Source organism: Ursus americanus, chromosome 32, assembly GCF_024610735.1.
Source record: "Ursus americanus isolate L20-20 chromosome 32, mUrsAme1.1.p, whole genome shotgun sequence".
NCBI classification, from domain to species: domain Eukaryota; kingdom Metazoa; phylum Chordata; class Mammalia; order Carnivora; family Ursidae; genus Ursus; species Ursus americanus.
The window spans coordinates 22,387,945-22,408,080 of NC_142158.1; the positions used below are offsets into that span (position 1 = coordinate 22,387,945).

At 38.1% G+C, this 20,136-nt stretch overlaps 1 protein-coding gene across 2 annotated transcripts in view; it reads right to left on the reverse strand.

Annotated features, from left to right (window-relative positions):
- The window catches only part of LOC148107327 (uncharacterized), a 176,686-nt gene that overhangs the window by 45,593 nt on the left and 110,957 nt on the right, over positions 1–20,136 (reverse strand). The window contains exons 2-3 of one of the 2 annotated variants that reach the window (XM_087857981.1): positions 12,852–13,017; positions 12,192–12,312 (exon numbers count right to left, since the gene is read on the reverse strand). In XM_087857981.1, coding sequence (XP_087714107.1) covers positions 12,192–12,312; positions 12,852–13,017 — 287 coding nt within the window. The remainder of the gene's footprint in view (positions 1–12,191; positions 12,313–12,851; positions 13,018–20,136) is intronic. The other variant, XR_015722569.1, reaches the window with a different exon arrangement.

Consider the following 20,136-nt stretch of genomic DNA (forward strand, 5'->3'; position numbering starts at 1 on the left):
CATTCCAAAAGGGAGAAATTGGGAAGAAGAAACAAAACCTAGCAAGGTAGAATTCCAGTGGATTGTAAGGCTCAAGAATAATCCTCTTTGATTCGATGCTCTGCCCTCCATGCCGGCTGGGGTGGCAGCATCATGCCCAGGCTCTGTGAGGATGGCCCTGGGCAGTGGCATCCTGGGGCCTGAAAAGGAAGAGACCCAACCCTTTGAAACAGAAAACTAGCCCTGCCCTCTGGGCCAGTGGTGGGAATGGCTGCCCTGATGATGTCTGAAGCCCCTCTGGGGTCATTCTTCCCTTTTCTTGAAGGTTGACACATGTTTGCAGTGGGATAGCTCTATTGTAGAATCAAAGAAGCCTGACAACCTTCTTCCCTTATGTCCCCTTTTTCTGTCCCTTTCAGTGCAAGTGGGCAGTGTTTCTGCTGGTATAATCACATCCCTATTTCTGGCTTTTTCTGAGATGGCTGATTAAATTCATGGTTCACACCCTTACTGATCTCCTTACCCAATGGTTGTCCGGAGCAAGCTTTCTCAATGTTTTGTAATATGGATAAGCTGAGGGTTTTCCACATTTCCAAGTTCTGGTTCCCTTTTTCTTAACAATGCCTTCAGTTTACCTTACTCCCCTCACATTTTAGTACAAGCAGTTAGGAGGATCCAGTCCCCACCTTCAACATTTTACTTAGAAATATCAGCTAAATATCCAATTCATCTCTTAAAAATTCTCCCTTCTACAAAACACTAGAACACAATTCAGCAAAGTTGTTTGTCACTGGATTGGCTTTTAGGTGGAGGGATGTGGGGCAGGGAGCTGATGCCCTGATTCATAGGCCATCAGACAGGAAAGGATTTTCTCTTACTCAGAAGACGTCAGCTTTTTGGTTCTAGTCATGCCCTCAACTGATGGAATGCAGCCCACCCACAGTCAAGAGAGCAATCTGCTTTAATCAGCCTATAAACTGAAATGTTAATCTCTTCTAAAAACACCCCCACAGAAACACCTAGAATAATGTTTGCCAAATATCTAGGCACATCGTGGTCCAGTCCATTTGACACATAAAATTAACCATCACACTATCACTTGAAGACAGAGAATGCTAAAATTGCAAATTTGCTGAAAATATAAAAAGAAAATTCACCAAATCCCAGTGTGTGGTTTCTCACAGTACCTCTCTACTGCCCCCAGACACAAGGCTTTGCTGTGAGCAAAGAAAAAACAAAAACTCAGATAACTTCTATGAAAGAAATAGAGAAAAGTAGAGGGAACTACCATCTCAAAAGCACAAGACCTAGATGGTTTCACAAAGGTATTCTACCAAATCCTCAAACCTCAGATAATCCCAATGCTGCAGGAGTCATTCACGAGTACTGAAAAGAAAGGAGAAATTCCAAATTCTTTTTTTGAAGTAAGTATGATACAAATCGATAAGCCACATAAAGCCTGTGCAAAAATGAAAACCAAAGACTGATACCATTAATGAATATCAGCGAATGTATAACACAACAAAATATTAACACACAGAATCCAGTATTACTATAAGATAGTAATTTGCAATTAACAAGTAGTTTTTGTTCCTGGAATATAAGTTGGTTCACTATTATAAAATATTTTAGTATCATTTATCATATTAATAAATATAAGGAGGGAAACATACGATTATCTCCATAGATGCTGACAAAAATTTTGACCAAATTTAACACCTTTTTATTATCAAGACACTCAATAGAAACTAAGAGACGCTTTCATAATATAATAACATAATAATAGAAATACAGATAGAAATAGAAATACTTAAGTCCTAACGCGAGAATCTCATTTAATAGGAAAACAGTAGATTAGGAACAGGACAATGTTGTTCACTATGTCTGCTGTTATTGGACATTGTACTAGACTACTCATTAACATGACTCAATAAGAGAAAGCAACTGGTGGCATAAGTACAGGTAAAGAAGTAGAACTATCTCTATTTGCAGATATTATACCTGTCAACTCCCAGAGAATCAATGATAGGACGAACTTAAATTATAAAAGAATTCAGTAACATTTAATCATATAAAGTCAACAGTCTTCATGGACCCAAGCAACAGGCATATGGCAGAGAGAACCACATTTATAATTGCAACAGAGGAGATTAAATGCTTAGGATTAAATTTAACCAGAAGTATGCAAAACCTGTATGATGACAACTTTAAATCATTCCTGAAAGATGCAAAAGTCCGTTTAAAAAAAAAAAAGAGGAGAGCCTGGGTGGGGCAGTTGGTTCAGCAGCCGACTCTTGGTTTGGGCTCAGGTCATGATCTCAGGGTCTTGAGATTGAGACCCACACCCAGCTGCATGCTCAGTGCAGTCTGCTTGAGATTCTCTCTCCCTCTCCCTCTGCTCCTCACCACCCCCCCCACTCATGCTCTCTCTCTGTCACTGAAATAAACAAATCTTAAAAAAAAGTCCCCTTTTTTAGATATGATGACTCAACATGTAAAGTTATCCATTCTCCCTAAATTAATTTATAAGCTCAATGCAATGTCAATAAAAATACCAAAGAGAGATTTTAAGGAGTTCGATACATTAATACTAAAGTTCACATGGAACAAAAAATGTAAGAATAGCCAGGGAAACAATGGAAAAGAAAAAATATGAGCAAGAACTAGCCCTGCATACTAGAAACACCACAACTAAACAGCATGGTGCTGGCACATAAGTAGGCAAATAAATCAGTGGGGTAAAAATAAAAGTCAGGACATACACCCAAATATACATGGATATTTAGAATATGATAGAGGAGGGCATCTCACATCACTGAGGGTAACACGGACTTTATACGAAATGGTTCTTTGACAAATGGAGAGTCATTTGGGCAAAAAACAAAATGAGACCCATATGTCATACAGTATCCAAGATTAGGCTTTAATTACATTAGGGATCTACATATAAAAAATGAAAGTACACAGGTACTAGAGAAAAGCACAGATGAATGCTTCTTTAATCTTGGAGTGCAAAAAGACTTTCTAGCTATGACTAAAAATCCAAAGGCAATAAGAGAAAAACTTGTCAAATTTAACACATAAAAATGAAAAAAAAAATTCTAAGAGGAAAAAAACCCACCATAAACAAAGGGAGAAAACAGCCAATAAACTGGGATAAAATATAACAATATATGTCACAAAGGGCTACTATTTCCTTCTCTTTTATCTTAATTTTTAGCAGCTTCCTATAATGGATTAAAATTGGTTTTCTCTGTCCTCCATCCTGTGTGGGATCTGATGAGATTCTCACATCCATGGAATGATTTTTTAAGTCAAATATGGCAGACCGTCAGCCATTATTTTTCAGACTCCTCATTCTCTGGGACTGCATTTACCCTGATTTTAGATTTTTTTCCATACTGTCCTGCAGGTCATTAACACTATTTTAATTAATTAATTAATCAATCAATTATTGTCTGTGCTGCTGTTTGCATAATTTCCATTTGCCTCATTTCATTGCATGAATCCTTTCTTCTGCAGTGTCTTTTCCGATGTTAAACCAATCTAGGGAATTTTTGTTTTTAGATATTGTATTTTCAATTCTAGAACATCCTTTTGGTCCTTTTTAAGAGATTCCAGATCTCTCCTGAAAACCTGTCTCCTCACCCACTATAGCCACCTTTTCCTGTATATTTATAAAATATTTAACATAGTTATTTTGTCTGCTATTCCCAAAATGTGGGTCCTTTCTGTCTCTGCTTAGTAATTTTTACTGTATACTAAATATTCTGAATGATATATTTACAGAAATTCTATATTCTATTTTCTTTCTCTAAAACTTCTAAGGTTTCGCTAGTAGACAGTGAAATCACTCACTTGAGTCAGCTCACCTTGGTCTTGTGGAGACTTGGAGTTAGGTTTTGTTAGAGCAGATCCATTTGGGTTTTATCTGTATCTCTTAGTCAAAGTCCTTTGAGGATTCATTGAAAAGTTCAAGTTGTAGATCAAGGACCTCTAGTCTGAAAGGATTTTAACTCTAAATTCTGTCTCCCTAGCCATGGATGGCCACCAACACCGAGGCTCCTCTGTCACCCAGCCTTCCTGGAGCTGCTGATGCCAGAGCCATTTGGAGGCTCACCCTGTGCTCCTACAGTCCAGGACCTGGCCAAGAACTTGTTGGAAGTTTGTATGCACACTTGGGAGCTCCCCAAGGGTGGCTCCTTCTTTTCTGGGATGTACTCCATCAATTTCCAGTGAGTGTTGACAATGCCTAATTCTGACCTCTGATTTTTTATCTCATTAAGATGATTGTTCTCTTCCTGAGCTCTCTTTGTTTTATCATATGAATGGACATGAATGCCCTGGGAAAAGAAGTCAGATGAATGTGGGTCTCCGCACTGCAGTTACTTTCTTACAAGGGTTGCATTTTATCCAGTTGCTTTCCCATTGCTTTCCAACAAGTTTATAATTGTAGCAGTGGGAGGGATAGTCGAATACAAGCTACTCTGCCATTATTAGAAGCCACAAGTCCTATGTAATAATGAATATTTAACATGTCCTAAAAATTAGTAACATAAAAAAAACACAATAGAAAAAAATTTTAAAGATATAATCAATTGGGCACTTCACAGGAGAGGCAATAGATGAGAAATAAACATATGAAAATATGAAAGAATGCTCAGCCTTATTAGTAGCTAGAGAAAAACAAAGTAAGACCATAATGAGATAATGGTTTATATCTATCTGAATAACAAAAATTAAAAAGGTAGGTGATACGAAATGGTAGGGGGAATGTGGATCAATAATAGAATGTCAAATATTCTGGTGAAAATGTAAATTGGGAAGGACAGTAGTCAATATCTTGTCAATTTGAATATTCATATAACCTAGGACCTAGCATTTCCACTTCTGTTCAAGAGAAACTTTGATACATGTTGCAATAGATTTTCTATGATCAACTTAGTATTATCCCCAGTCTTTTCTATACTTTCTACATAGAAAGGAGGCAGCATAGAAACTATAGTTCCCAGATGTCTTGTCAATAGAATTATGGGTTAGATGATACCATTATGAACCACTTCTGTGAAATTAGAAAGGTCAAAAAGGAAGAGAAGCCATTAGCTTCCCAAAGCAGCAGCAAGCAAAGTGGGGAACATTGATAGGGAATAGAAACAAGGTATTTCCAGGGCTTCTGATCATTCTGCTGAAAATAGCCCACTTCACTAGTGTGCGGAGTGAGATCATTGGCAAAGGCTTCCCTGCACCTCAAGATTTCCTAAAAGTCAACTGCAGTCTCTCTGACCTTCTCTTCTCAAGTCCTTCAAACAAATGTGTAAGCCCCTAATGCCCTGTATTAAATCCCTTCCTATTCAATATACTCTGAATAGAGGTTTTTTAAAAAAAATTTTTTACAATAAAAACAATGTGAATGCCATCAACTCAAGAACAGATATATAAGTGTGGTGTGTACATAAAATAAAATACTTTACATCAACAACATGGACAGAATCTTAATCATGAATGAAAAGGAAGTCCCAGAAGATTTCATACACAAGCACCCTTTTAATAAGGTACAATAATATGCAAAAGTAATCCATTTATTTTAGGCATAGATCTCTGTGCGTCATAAAAAACTTTTAAAAAGCAAATGAAAAACACAAAACTTATGACAGTGGAGTTAGAGAAATAGAGACAAGATAAAAAAGGAACATAGAGACATATGTAAGTTATTGCATAAGTTTCTGTTAATGACTTACTTTGCTGGCATATTCATGGATACCCACTGTATTGTGAAAATAAATACTAAATAAATTAGTTAAAAATGATACTGGCTACAGGGCACCTCGGTGGCTCAGTTGGTTAGGCATCTGACTCTTGGTCTCAGCTCAGGTCTTTATCTCAGTGTTGTGAGTTCAAACCCTGCATTGGGCTCCATGCTAGCCATGGCGCCTACTTAAAAGAAAAGAAAAGATACTGGCTAGAGCAATGATGTTAATGTGTTCATGAACCCAGGATTAAAACAAACCCAATTTTGTGTACCCAAATCTTAAAATAAAACCTCAGTACATGGTCTTAACAACCGGAGAGTACATCAGTCAACTGGAAGATGGGACTGAAGAATTATTTTAAATGTAGCACAAAAGAGAAAAAAAAAAGATGAAAAGCTATAAGAAAATTTAAAACATTTGGAATAGAAACCCCAAACTGGGTATATCTATAATGATATTTCTAGAAGCAAATAAGGAAAAGCATGAAAGATAGGCAATACTGGGGGGGGGGGAGCCAATTGTTTCCCAGAACTAGGAGGAAAAAAACATGAGTCGTTAGGTTGTCAGTGCTCAGTAAGAGCCAGGAAAGAAAACAAATATAAAACCTCACTCAAAATGCCATAGCACAAACATAACTATAAAGAGAAAAAAAGGGGCGCCTGGGTAGCTCAGTCGGTTAAGCATCCAACACTTGATTTCCAATCAGATCATGCTCTCAGGGTTGTGAGACTGAGCCCTGCATTGAGCTCTATGCGGGGAGTGGAGTCTGCTTAAGATTCTCTTTCTTCCTCTGCACCACCCCCTCTCATGCTCTCTCTGTAAATAAATGAATGAATAAATAATAAACAAATAAATAAAATAAATCACAAAATCTACCAGGGAGAAAAGAAAGATTATCCTCAAAAATAAGAATCAGACTGGCATCCGATTGCTTATCAGTACCATAGACTGCAAGAAAGCAGTGGAAAAATACATCTAAATTCTGGGAGAAAATAACTTTGAATCTAGAACTCAATGCACAATAAAACTTCAAGAACAAAAGCTAAATGAACATATTTTAATATGTTTAAACACTTAAACTTCTACTACATATAAACTCTCACAGAAGTAAACTCTTCTAACAAGAAAAGAAGTAAACACAGAAGGAACAACTTTGATTAAAAAAGATGTAATAGCAAGCAATATATAAGCAATGAGGTCCATTAGTAATAGGTGAATAGTGAGAATAAACAAAATTATTTTAATAATTAGTTGAAATTTAAAATTAGATGATAGCATGGGTTATGGTGGGTTTTTTGAGGGGGCTGGGCTGGTGGTTAGTGAGTGGAACGCAGAATAAAAAACATTCCAACATTTTTAACTTCCTGGAGGAGACAGGAGGTAACTGAAGAGCATCAGCTCTTGTTAGAAACGTTAATGTGTATTTATGGGTGTTAAAAATTTATAGGTAAATAGGGAGGGTAGAAATTGAAAGGATAGCGTTAAACCAATACAGGAAAAAATAGAACGAAGAAATCTTGAACAACTCAACAAAAGCACGATGGAGAAGAAAAGGAAACGATGACCAAGCATGGTACAGGCTCCTCATCTTATTGTGCTTCTCTTTATTGTATTTCACAGATACTGCATTTTTTTGACAAATGGAAGGTTTGTGGCAACCCTGCCTCCAGCAGATCTATTGGTGCCATGTTTCCAACAGCGTTTGCTCGATTGGTCTCTGTCACATTCTGGTAATTCTTGCAACATTTCAAATTTTTTGTTATTACTGTATTTGTTATGGTGATTTGTGATCAGTGACTTTGATCTTTCATCTTACCATTGCAATTGTTTTGGGGCACCAGAACCGAACCCATGTAAGATGGCAAAATTAATTGATAAATGTGTGTGCTCTGACTGGTCCACTGACCACTATTGTCCCATTCTCTCTCCTCCTGCTCTCTGAGACACAACAGTATTGTTTCAGCATTGAAACTATGCCAATTAATCATCCTACAATAGCCTCGAAGTGTTCAAGTGAAAGGAAGAGTCACAAGTCTCTCACTTTAAATCAAAAGCTAGAAATGATTAAGCTCAGTGATGAAGGCATGTGGAAAGCTGAGATAGGCTGAAAGCTCGGCCTCTTGTGTCAGCCAAGCTGTGAACGCAAAGAGAAGCTCTTGAAGGAAAGGGAAGTGCCACTCCCATGAACACATGAATGATAAGAAAGCTGATATGGAGAAAGTTTGAGTGGTGTGGACAGAAGATCAAACCAGCCACAGCATTCCTTTAAGCCAAAGCCTCATCCACAGCAAGGCCCTAAATCTCTTCAATTCTTTGCAGGCTGAGAAAGCTGAGGAAGCCACAGAAAGGTCTGAAGCTAGGAGATGTTCGTTCATGAGGTTTAAGGAAAGAAGCCATCTATATAAAGTAAAAGTGCAGAGTGAAGGAGCAAGGGCTGATGGAGAAGCTGCAGCAAGTTCTCCAGAAGACTGAACTGAGACAGTTAATACAAGTGGCTGCACTAAGCAATGGATTTATAATGCAGGTGAAACAGCCTTCTGTAGAAAGAAGATGCCATCTAGGACTTTCAGAGCTACAGAGAAGTCAATGCCTGCCTTCAAAGGACAGGCTGACTCTCTTGTTAGGGGCTAACGCAGCTGCTGACTTGAAGTTGAAGCCAATGCTCATTCACCATTCCGAAAATCCTAGGGCCCTTAAGAACAATGCTAGATCTACCCTGCCTGTGCTCTGTAAATGGAACAACAAAGCTGATGACAGCACATCTGTTTACAACATGGTTTATCAAATATCTTAAGCCTGCTGTGATCATCTACTGCTCAGAAAAATGGTCTTTTTCAAAGTATCGGTGGTCAATGACAATGCACCCAGTCACCGAAGAACTGGTGGAGATGGACAGTGAGATAAATATTGTTTTCATGCCTCCTGACACAACATCCATTCTGAAGCCCAAGGATCAAGGAGTGATTTTGACTTCCAAATCATATTACTTTGGAAATGCATATCATAAGGCTATATAGCTATCATGGATAGTAATTCTTTGGGGGGTTCTGAGCAAAGTCAATGGAAAACCTTCCGGAAAGAGTTCACCATTCTAGATATCATTCAGAATGTTCATGATTCGTGGGTAGAGGTCAAAATACCAACATGAACAGAAGTTTGGAAGAAGCTGACTCCAACCCTCATGGATGACTTGAAGGGGTTCAAGACTTCAGTGGAGGAAATCACTGCAGATGTGGTGGAAACAGCAAGAAAGCTAGAAGCGGAGCCTGAAGATGGGACTGCATTGCTGCCATCTTATGATCAAACTTGAGAGGATGAGGAGTTGCTTCTTATGGGCGAACAAAGAATGTGGTTTCTTGAGATGGAATTTACTCCTGGTGGAGATGCCATGAAGATTGTTGGAATGACGACAAAGGATTTAGAATATTACATAAACTTAATTAATCAAGCAGCAACAGGGTTTGAAAGGTTGGACTCCAATTCTGAAAGAAGTTCTACGATGGGTAAAATGCTACCAAACCACATCACATACTACAGAGAAATCATTTGTGAAAAAAAGAGTCCATTGATGTGGCAAATTTCATTTTTGTCTTAAGAAATGGACACAGCCACCCACACCTTCGGCAACCACCACCTGAACAGTCAGAGGCCAGCGACATCAAAAGAACACCCTCCACCAGCAAAAAGATTAGGACTCACGGACATCTCAGAGGATGTTTAGCATTTTTTATTGATAAAGTATTTATTTTTATTTTTTTATTAATAATTTTAATTTTGTTATATTAGTCACCATACAGTACATCCCCAGTTTTTGATGCAATGTTCCATGATTCATTATTTGCGTATAACACCCAGTGCACCATGGAATATGTACCCTCCTTACTACCCATCACTGGCCTATCCCAATCCTCCAACCCCTCCCCTCTGAAGCCCTCAGTTTGTTTCCCAGAGTCCACAATCTCTCATGCTTCATTCCCCCTTCTGTTTATCCCCCCTTCATTCTTCCCTTCCTTCTCCTACCGATCTTCCTATTTCTTATGTTCCATAAATGAGTGAAACCATATGATAATTCTTTCTCTGCTTGACTTATTTCACTTAGCATAATCTCCTCAAGTCCCATCTATATTGCTGCAAACGTTGTGTAATCGTTCTGATATTTTTAAATTTAGCTACCTACGTTGTTTTTTTTAGATGTAATGCTATTTCACACTTAATGGACTACAGTATAGTGTAAACATAACTTCTATAAGCACTGGGAAACCAAAACATTTATTTGACTCACTTTATTGCAATATTCGCTTTGCTGTGGTGATCTGGAACCCAACCTGCAGTATCTCCAAGGTATGCCTAGAAATAGAAAATGTGCGGAAAAGGAAGATCCTAGTAACTGTAGTAAATGTGACTAACTTATTAAAAGAGAACCTCAGAATAGGTAATATAATATACAGATAGAGGCTATTTACAAAATGTACAGAGCTGAATGAAAAGGAAACAGAGAGGCTGAAAACAAGGGATGGGGAAAAATGCAAAACAGTCAAACACTAACAAAAAAGAAGAAAGTGCAATGATCTTAAATGTGACAAAATAGGATCTAAAGAACACAGACATTTTAGATATCAATAAATGAAAAGTTGTAATGATGAAATAGAAAATTTTGAACTTGAATGAACCCAAATAAAACTTACATAGAGAGCAAAAGTTGATAGAAACACAGAGAGAAACAGACAAACCCACAATCACAGTGCGTATCTGTCATATAGTGACAGATCAAGTACCCCAAAAAAGCAAGGCTGTAGGAGATTTGAACACCAAAATGAACAAATTCGCTGTAACAGGTTTGTATAGAACTTTGCATTCCTAAAGACAGGGAATGTACACTGTTTTCAACTATGCAAAGACCATTTACAAAGACTGTTCTAGACACAAAGGAAATCTCAACAAATTCCACACTATTAGTATCAAGATGACCACATTACACACAATAAAACTATTAACTCCATATATCTGGGATTTTTTTCCCCCACGTGTCAATAATGAATGAGTTAAGCAGGAAAACAAAATGAAAATTGCAAAATACTTAATAATGTGAAAAAAATCCTATATATCAAGGCCAGTGGGATAAAGGCAATTATACACTTCAAATTATTTCCTAAAAACACTACAGATTAAATAACCGAGTATTTCCACAGCATATGCTAGAAAAGGAATCACAAAATGAACCCAGATAAAGCAATGGTAAGAAAAAAGATACAACCCCATAATGAAAATAAGCATACAAAAAAAAAAAAAAAAACCCTAGAATTAATTAAAGCAAACTGGTACCTCACTTAAAACACTAATGAAATACTTTTGTGAGTATATCAAAGGAAAACACATGAAACGGTAAGAAGAACAAAAATAAATAAGTTTCAAATAAAATACAACTCGATAAATATCTCTATAAATCAAGACATTTTTAATTTTTAAAATTGTAACATTTCAAAATTACCAAGAATCTCAGAAACTCGAATGACAGGGACAGTTTTCTAGAAAAATATAAATTACCAAAGAGAAGTAGAAAACCTGAACAGACTAATTAGCACAGCATAAATTGAAAAAAAAAAATTGCCAGCATTCTAGTATCCCAAGGTTACTGGTATCATACCAAGCAAGGTTTTATCAACTTGAATGAGCTTAACCTGGCACTGTACTCATTTCTAGTAGCAAGGTTTTGTAGACACTAAAATGAACTATGAATAGGAATTTATTCAGCACATACATTTCATGCTTATAGACAATTAAGACCTGGTCGTTCTTGCAAATACGGCAGCCTTTACTAAATTTGTGGGTTTTAGGGGCCCCTGGGTGGTTCAGTTGGTTAAGCATCTGCCTTCGGCTCAGGTCATTATCCCAGAGTCCTGGGATCGAGCCCCGCATCAGGCTCCCTGCTCAGCAGGAGAGTCTGCTTCTTCCTCTTCCTCTGCTCTTACCCCCGCTTGTACTTACTGTATCTCTCAAATAAATAAATAAAATCTTTAAAAAATTTTTTTTAAAAATTTGTGGTTTCTAAAAATCTAAATACTATAAAAATGGTTAGGAATAAAGGAATTGCTTTCCTATCCAGTGGCATTCTTAGTGAATCCCATTAATTTTATAATGTCCTTCGCCTTGGAATTGTTCATTATTTCACAGGGACCTTGCTTTTCAGGTTTCCAGATTTAATAACAGATGCCTAGGTTGTGCTTGATGACGAAACTGTAAGAGAATAAATGTATAGAACAATATAGAAAGGCTCTTCCTTTCAGTATTCCAGGTTTCTAAATGAACGGCAGGGTGAGGAGGGTGACAGAGAGGTAAAAGTAAACTTTTAAAGCCACAATTAACATAAACTATTGATGCTGATAATCACTGGGGTAGGCAGAATAATGGCTTCCCAAAGATGTCCAAGCCCTAATCCCTAGACCACTGAATGTGTTGCCTTACCGGCAAGAGGATTGCAGATCCATAGGACATTGAGAACGTCAAGGTAGAGAGATGAGCCTGAGTTATCCAGGTGGGTCCAGCCTTATCAATGAGCCCCTCCTTACAGTCCAGCAAACTCTCCCTAGATGGAGTCAGAGGGAATCAGTAGAAAGGAAAGTCAGAGAGATTCCAAGTGTGAGCATGGGGTGATTCTGAGATGTAACGGGACCATGTACAATAGCGGCAGAGAGATTTCTAGATGTTAAGGGCTGCCCCAGGCTGACAGCCAGCAAGAAACGCTTAAGTACAGAGGCAGTAGAATTCTACCCACAACCCAAATGAGCCTGGACAGATTCTTCCCCAGAGCCTCGAGAAGGGAATGCAGCCCTCCCCTCACCTTGACTTTGGTCTTATGAGATCCTAAGGAGAGAAACCAGCTGAGCCACACTGTATCCAGAGTCTGACCTACAGAAACCTCGGGTGAACAATCACATGAATATTGTTTTATGTCACTGAATTTGTGGTAATTTTTACAGCAACACAAATGAATACAACCACCAACCAAAATAACAAATATACAGATGCAGTGCTCTTCCTCTTACCCACAAAAGAGTGGGGACTCGAAACTTCCTGAGGCTATCCCCATGACTTGGAGGAGGCGTTCCCCAATATTGAACTCACCAATATGAAGAACTTTCCAAAATGTCAGCCATGTCTTTACTTGGTGTCAGCAAGTTACGATGAAGTGAAGCTATTCGTTCTGCTGACGTTCCACCATATGGTAATGGATCTACATTTGCTGTTACGTGCCAGATGGAACTGGGACACCAACCGCTTACAGTGTCATCTAAAACACAGAGGTAAGCAAAAATTTAGGAATCCCTGATGTTAAAATTGGAGACAAGACGTTTCATGACCATGTTGAAATCCGTGATTTTCTTATTTGAACTGACCACGAGCCTGTTTGAGGATTTTTGTCCAATTGTGAGTCTGTGCCCTAAATTATACCACTACTACACGGTGCTGAAATCATCTTCATTATCTATGACACATTACCAGTCATTAAAGCAATCTGAAATACTGAGGCTGCCAGCCATCTGCCCTTAGAAATACCCAATTATATTATGCAACCTCCTTAGAAAATTTTTATGGTGTAAGATCTCCCTAACTCACATCCACAAGTTGATAAAAAGGCGCATATTTTACTATTCTACATCCCAGATTGGTTTGCATCTGATACCAGTGTATGGTTTGGAAGGTAGAAAAACTTTCTAAGAAATTCAAGCTATTCACCTATCATCGACATGAATTCTTTGCCATAAATCTGACTTTTTTGAAAGAAATCCACTATTATAGATTTTTGTCATCACCTGACCCTAGGGACATCATCTGCAAACCATCGAGGAATTTTTTTTTTTTTAAGATTTTATTTATTTATTTGACAGAGACAGAGACAGCCAGAGAGAGAGGGAACACAAGCAGGGGGAGTGGGAGAGGAAGAAGCAGGCTCATAGCGGAGAAGCCTGATGTGGGGCTCGATCCCATAACATCGGGATCACGCCCTGAGCTGAAGGCAGACGCCCAACCGCTGTGCCACCCAGGCACCCCCATCGAGGAATATTTTTTAACCGGATGCTAAGTGTCTGAGATTTTAGGTCAGGCTATAAGGATGATGTAAACAAACTCGTTCTGGAAGTGTCTTACTAGAGGGTGCTGAGAATCGATATGTTGCTCAATAATCAAGAACAGGAGTCAGTCCTGAACCGACTTGCGAGCCTTGCCAGTCTCCATCAATAGAGGGCTGGAGGTTTATGAGAAAACGCAGCGCCTACTCCGAGAACTTTCCATAACCCCTCCGCTGCTAGATAGGAAACTGGCTTTCTGCCTCAGGACAAGAGGGTTCCAAGCCTGCCAATTTGGTCCAGAACACGGTAAGTCCAGCCTACGATTTACACTAATCCTCTGCTAATTAAGAGTTCAGCTCTTCAAGGAGATGAACTGCAGAGCCATTCTTCCTGATGAAAAAAACGACAAGAAACATTTTCTGTGTAATCACCTCACACTATTTTTTTTTTCAGGCAACGCATATACTTTGTTCATTTTAAGATAAAACATAATCGCTTGGAATTTCTATACTCGCAAATACAGCACAGAGAGAGCCTAATAACAGAGCGCAAATTAACGGGTTACAACTTGATGTTACTTTGGGGACAAGGGTTGCGTATATGTTAAGAAATGCTGCTGGTCCAAGTTTGTGCTTTCATTTCCTTTGAGTTCCTGTGGTGAGCTGATCAGCCAAAGGGCAATTTTGCAGCAAGAAAACGATGAGTTGTTAAAGAACCCTTCTTTCCTTTTCTGTTTAGTCACTGCTCCTTGGCAAATTTGGAGAGATACTTTCTGTGGGCAACAGGGCCTGATAAATTCCATTTATTCTCTATTTTTTTTAGAGAGAGAGAATGCACTTGTGGGGGTGGGGGCATTGAGGAGGGGCAGAGGGAGAGGGAGAGAGAGAATCCCAGACTCCATGCCCAGCACGAAGCCTGATGCGGGGCTCAATCTCACGACCCTGAGACCATGACCTGAGCTGAAATCAAGAGTGGGATGCTTAACAGACTGTGCCACCCAGGTGCCCCTCTATTTATACTTTTAAAAATAAAAAATGAATGCTTACCATGTACCAGATGATATAAGGACAAAAATACAGAACACAGTTTCTATTACGAACAGTATGTTCTCACAGCTCATAAAGAGACTCTGCATATACCTTTATAATAAATAGAATACACAGACATATCATGTCTCTGTTTTTTGAACAAGTTCACATGGATCATTTCTTTGGAACCAGCCCACAATTTTTATATTTCATTATTTAAAAAATTATATCACCTATTTCCACACACTTCCAAAGCATATAACAAGTCCAGGTTTTAGGATTATTTTTCTGTAGCATACATTTTAAGTAGGCTTACAACAGGAAAGGAAACATACACTTGAATCAGACTACTTTAAATCATACCATAGGATACTTTCCATGGAAACATTCTACAGAAGTTCCCTGTCCAATCCTAAAGCAGAGCCACCAGCGACATGTGGCTCTTTATATTTAAATTCTTTAAAATTAAGAACTCAGTTCCTCAGCTGCGCTAACCCATTTCAAGTGCTCAAGGCCACCTGTGGCTAATGGCCACCATACTGGACAGCACAGACTATTTTATTCATCACAGAGAGTTCGATTAGATAGCACATCTATAGTTGTCCCTGTATTTATCTTAATGCACAAAAGAGGGTATTTTCTCGACCCACGTCTTAGCCTTTTTGTACAGTTGTAGACCGTAAAGGAAGTCTGAAAACAAATATATCAACACGTATTATTACCCAAGAGAACTAATGCTTACAAAGTTTGAGCTGACAGGAAGATCACTCAGGGCTTTCCTCTAGATTCTGAGGTCCACCTTGCACTGAAATCCATACCCTTCTGGTCCCTGACAAGAGTATGGTGGCTGATTGAAATCTAGGGCTGAGACGATCAGATTTTATCTACTATGACAGTGCTGATTGATTTGTAATCGCTGCTTGATTCAAGCTCCAGAGCTCAGAGAGAAAAAGGGGCTTGATGTGTTAATGATGACTCACGGGTCAAGAGCTGACGTTCTGCTTGCTGGCTGGGGTATTTTCTATCACAAGCATTCGCGCGCAACTAATAAGCACCCGCAGTGGGAAGATACACACGCAGAAGGAAAGCAAGCTTGAAGCAGGCAATGGTCTATTTCATATCTGCCGGACTACCTGAAAATCATCCTTCAGCTTTGGCTCTCCAACTTTAGAAGGATATAGATGGAACTCTGGTGATAAAAGGAAAAACTTTAAATTACTCTCATGCACGTTCCCCAAGCCCTGAATAACTGAGCCCACCTTCTCCCCATCTTTTATAAGAGATATGAGTCCTGTCTGGACTCAAAAAACCTCTTTGGGATGTTTCTGTGAGAGAAACTATAAAATAACCTTCTAAGAGAGTCTTTTATGGAGAAAATGAAATGTCACCTCTCCTGCAGTGGCTTAAAAAATATGTTTTCCTGAAAATCAGAAGACACATGGAAGGCTCCTTCAGGCAACATGACTCTTCAACAGTCTCTAGAGGATTTCAGAAATACAATTTCTCCTTCGTAGACTCTTGCCTGTCCACTGCATAAATGCCTAGTGCACTCCGTCCCCAGGAGAAAAATGTATGATTTTGCTCACAGGAAATGAATTTTGAGAACTGCTTTAACTCCAACTTTCTCTTGGAAGGTTGAATTTCATAAAGATTTCCAAGCTCATCCATCTGAATATTCACGTTGAACACTCTGGTCCAGCCACGATGGGGTTATACGGAGCTTGATCCTACTGTGGAAGCTGTCTGGGAGCCGTCCTTTGTCTATAGCTCTTCGGCCATCTTCCTTCCACAGCGAAGAAGAAAACGCAAATCTACGTTTTCCTCTTTGTGAGCAATGCTCAGAGAATATATTGGTGAAAAAACCGAAGTCTCTTTGATGAACTGTGATTTTTCAGTCATCTGTATGAAGTTTTTTTTTTCGTTCCATTTTCTGGGATAACCATGAGTTGGTAGTATGAAAATAGAAGTGGTTTTTAAAGCAGATATATTAAAGAAGAAATTCTTCGAAAGCCACGATGACTACTGGAAGAATGTTGCATCCTTTGTTATGATCAGGAGGACCACATTTGTATGAAGTGAGACTACGGGGCGCCTGGGTGGCACAGCGGTTGGGCGTCTGCCTTCGGCTCAGGGCGTGATCTCGGCGTTGTGGGATCGAGCCCCACATCGGGCTCCTCCACTAGGAGCCTGCTTCTTCCTCTCCCACTCCCCCTGCTTGTGTTCCCTCTCTCGCTGGCTGTCTCTAGCTCTGTCGAATAAATAAATAAAATCTTTAAAAAAAAAAAAGTGAGACTATCAATTTAAATAGAAAAAAGAACTTGAAGGAACATTATTCAATTTGGTTCTTAATTGAAATGTTTACATTGTTAAGAATTTCTTTTTGCTCTAATTCCTGATTTGGCACCACAATTCATATTGCTATCACCCTGGAAATCTTGTTTTAATCAATTTCTTAAGAAAAGTCAATGATGCAATGACAATATCTTTGATGACTTAAAGTGTCGGGTATCAATCCATGGTAATGAGGCTGCTGGATAAAGGGCCTCCTTGACATTTTAAGCATGTGCAACAGTGGCATAAAATAATGCACAGGCCTTCTACCAGCTGGACATTTCAGCACAAAATGAGTATCTGATGATTTAAAGATATACCTTTAAAAATTCAAAATACAAAAAAAAAAAAGTAAAAGAAAACAAAGAAACAAATATTTTATATAATTTTATGCAGCTTCTAAAAAGAATAGCATAGTTATAGTCTTGAGTGAGAAAACATCAAATACAATCCTAAATATAATTCAGTCCCATGTAGAAATAGATATATATGTATATACATACAAACGCATACATATGTATACACATATGACTATGTATAAACTGGAGAATTCCCATGTAAAGAATAATTTTAACAATGTGACATATGAATATTCTAATTACTAGCCATTTGCCAAGAAAATGCTACAAGGAGAAAAGTATAAATGAATTAACTTGGAAATGCAGGTTGAATGTCCAGTTAATAACATTTATTGAGAACTTTTTATACGGCAGGTATGACGCTAAACACTTTACACACAATCAGCCATTTGATTCTTACAAATCAGTAAGGCACAATTAATAAGCATATTTCCTAGGAAAAGACTAAGATTCGTAGCGGCTTGCTAATTTGTCCAGTTACACGGCTAATAAATGCTGATGTCGATGCCAAGTCTGTCTCACCCCAAATTCTCTCTTTCGTGATGAATAGGTAAGAATTATGTTACATTAACATTTCAAAGCACTGGCTTACGAGGGTTGGTCTCTGCTCACTCAATTATGGTGTTTTATATATATAAATGGTTTTCTCCCAAGTGCTTAAAAATACACATTTATTTCAAGTGAATCAATGCATACTGACTGTGTACTTTGTGTTGGGCCCTGTGCTTGCACATGAGAACAAAAAGATGAATAAGGTCCTCAAGGAGGTCAGCCCAGTGGAGGAGAAGAGCACACAAACAAATGTTTACAATATACCATGCTAAATGCCATGCTGCCAGGGTTCAAAATGCTTCAGAAGAAAAAAGATGGCCTATTATTTGGGGAATCCACATCATTTTAAAAGACTGTTTGCAAGATTAATTTTCTGGGCAAGCTTTTTACTACACACCATTTGTACAGAATTCTGATGTAAATTTTCATAAATTCCCAAACAGTGGAGTTTTAAATGTTATTGTCATTAATACTAACATCCCTGAGGGTATTTCACAAACGAGCTAAGACACAGTCTAGTTATTCTAGAAGGAAATGCATCTAAGTCACATAACATAGGTAGTCCTCTTTGGGGAAAGAAAATGAGGGTAAAAGGTGGTGGGAATTTTTCTTTGAGTCATATGTTCATGAAATTCTTAATTAGTTGGATAATAATTTGCTCCTGCCTTGTTGAAATAGCTAATAATATTTTGAATGTTTAAATATGTTATAGAATATTAAAATGATACTTTATTAGTGATGCTAGGGATATTTAAAATTATAATTAGTTTTCACACACAAAGCACATTTTTCAAAATAAAAGAAATCTGACTCCTGATGAAGTAAGAGCACTCAAAAGTTGATGTCTTCTTAAGGAATTTTTAATTAAGTCCTTATTATCTTCTTGTTCCAAATAAAGCGGTGATAGCTCTCAAGAACTTGTTCCACCTTATGGGATTTTTCATTACATTTTGTGTTATCTACTTAAGGGATGTTTAAATACAGTACTATATAAACATATTGTCACACACCAAGAGACAAAATGCAGAATAAGTGATTCTCAGTTTTTACAACTGGTCTTCTCTTCATGGGCAGACCAGAGGCCTAACCTTTCCCTGCATCTCTGTCCCTATCCACTCTGTTCCTAATTCACTGTCCCCATAAGCTGGAGTCAAGCAACCAGGGAGGAGAGAGGGGTAAATGGCAGCACAGATGAATGTGTCACTTAAGGGAGGTCAGAGAAACCTCTTGATCAATGTGTCTTTGCAGATTTCTTCTAACTCCATAAAACAGAGGATTCCACAGCCAATCTTTTACTGTAACTTGTGCTTTGGATTTGAGTCCGAAGTTATCAGAGCATTATTAGAACTATAAGAACTGGAAATGAACTTTTCACAGAGTAATTTTATCTATAAAATGGGAACATTAAACTCGATCATCTGTAAGACCCAGCTCTTACACTTCTGAGGTCTTGATGCCAAGAATTAGGTAAAATATTTGTCTACTTATATGTGAGGAGAGAGTTCCTCTTTTTTATGCAGGAAGTATGGAACTCTAGGTATTTGAACATCTGTTATTTTCCTAAAAGGATTAGATAAATGAGCTAAAAACATAGAAGAGATTTAGAAGTAGGTTATTGGGAAAATTTCTATGACTTTCTAAGCCTCTAATAAAATATTAGCAAAATGAATTAATCAAAAAAATAATAAAAGTATGATAAGAAGCGAGTGTTTGTTGATGAATTGTTGAAGCATGCAGCAACCTAAGATTGTTTGAGAAAAACCAAGAGGGGCCCTCTTCTCACCCTTCCCTACATAAATAGCAAGTATAGATGCATAGATCGGTTCCTATATCCCCTGTGCATGTACAGTGCAGAAAGGTGGTAAACAAATGAAAAGTTTTTAAGAGTAATTACCTCTAAATGATCGAACAAAGGCAATTACCGTGTTCTTCTCTTTTTATGCATTCCCTAGATTTCTTCTTATTTATCATCAGAAAAAGATATTTTGATACTACTGATTTGTTTATATTAACAGCCCCCTGGATAGGGTCTGCTTCAAGTGTCATCTGCTTTTTAGCAAGAAATAACGTT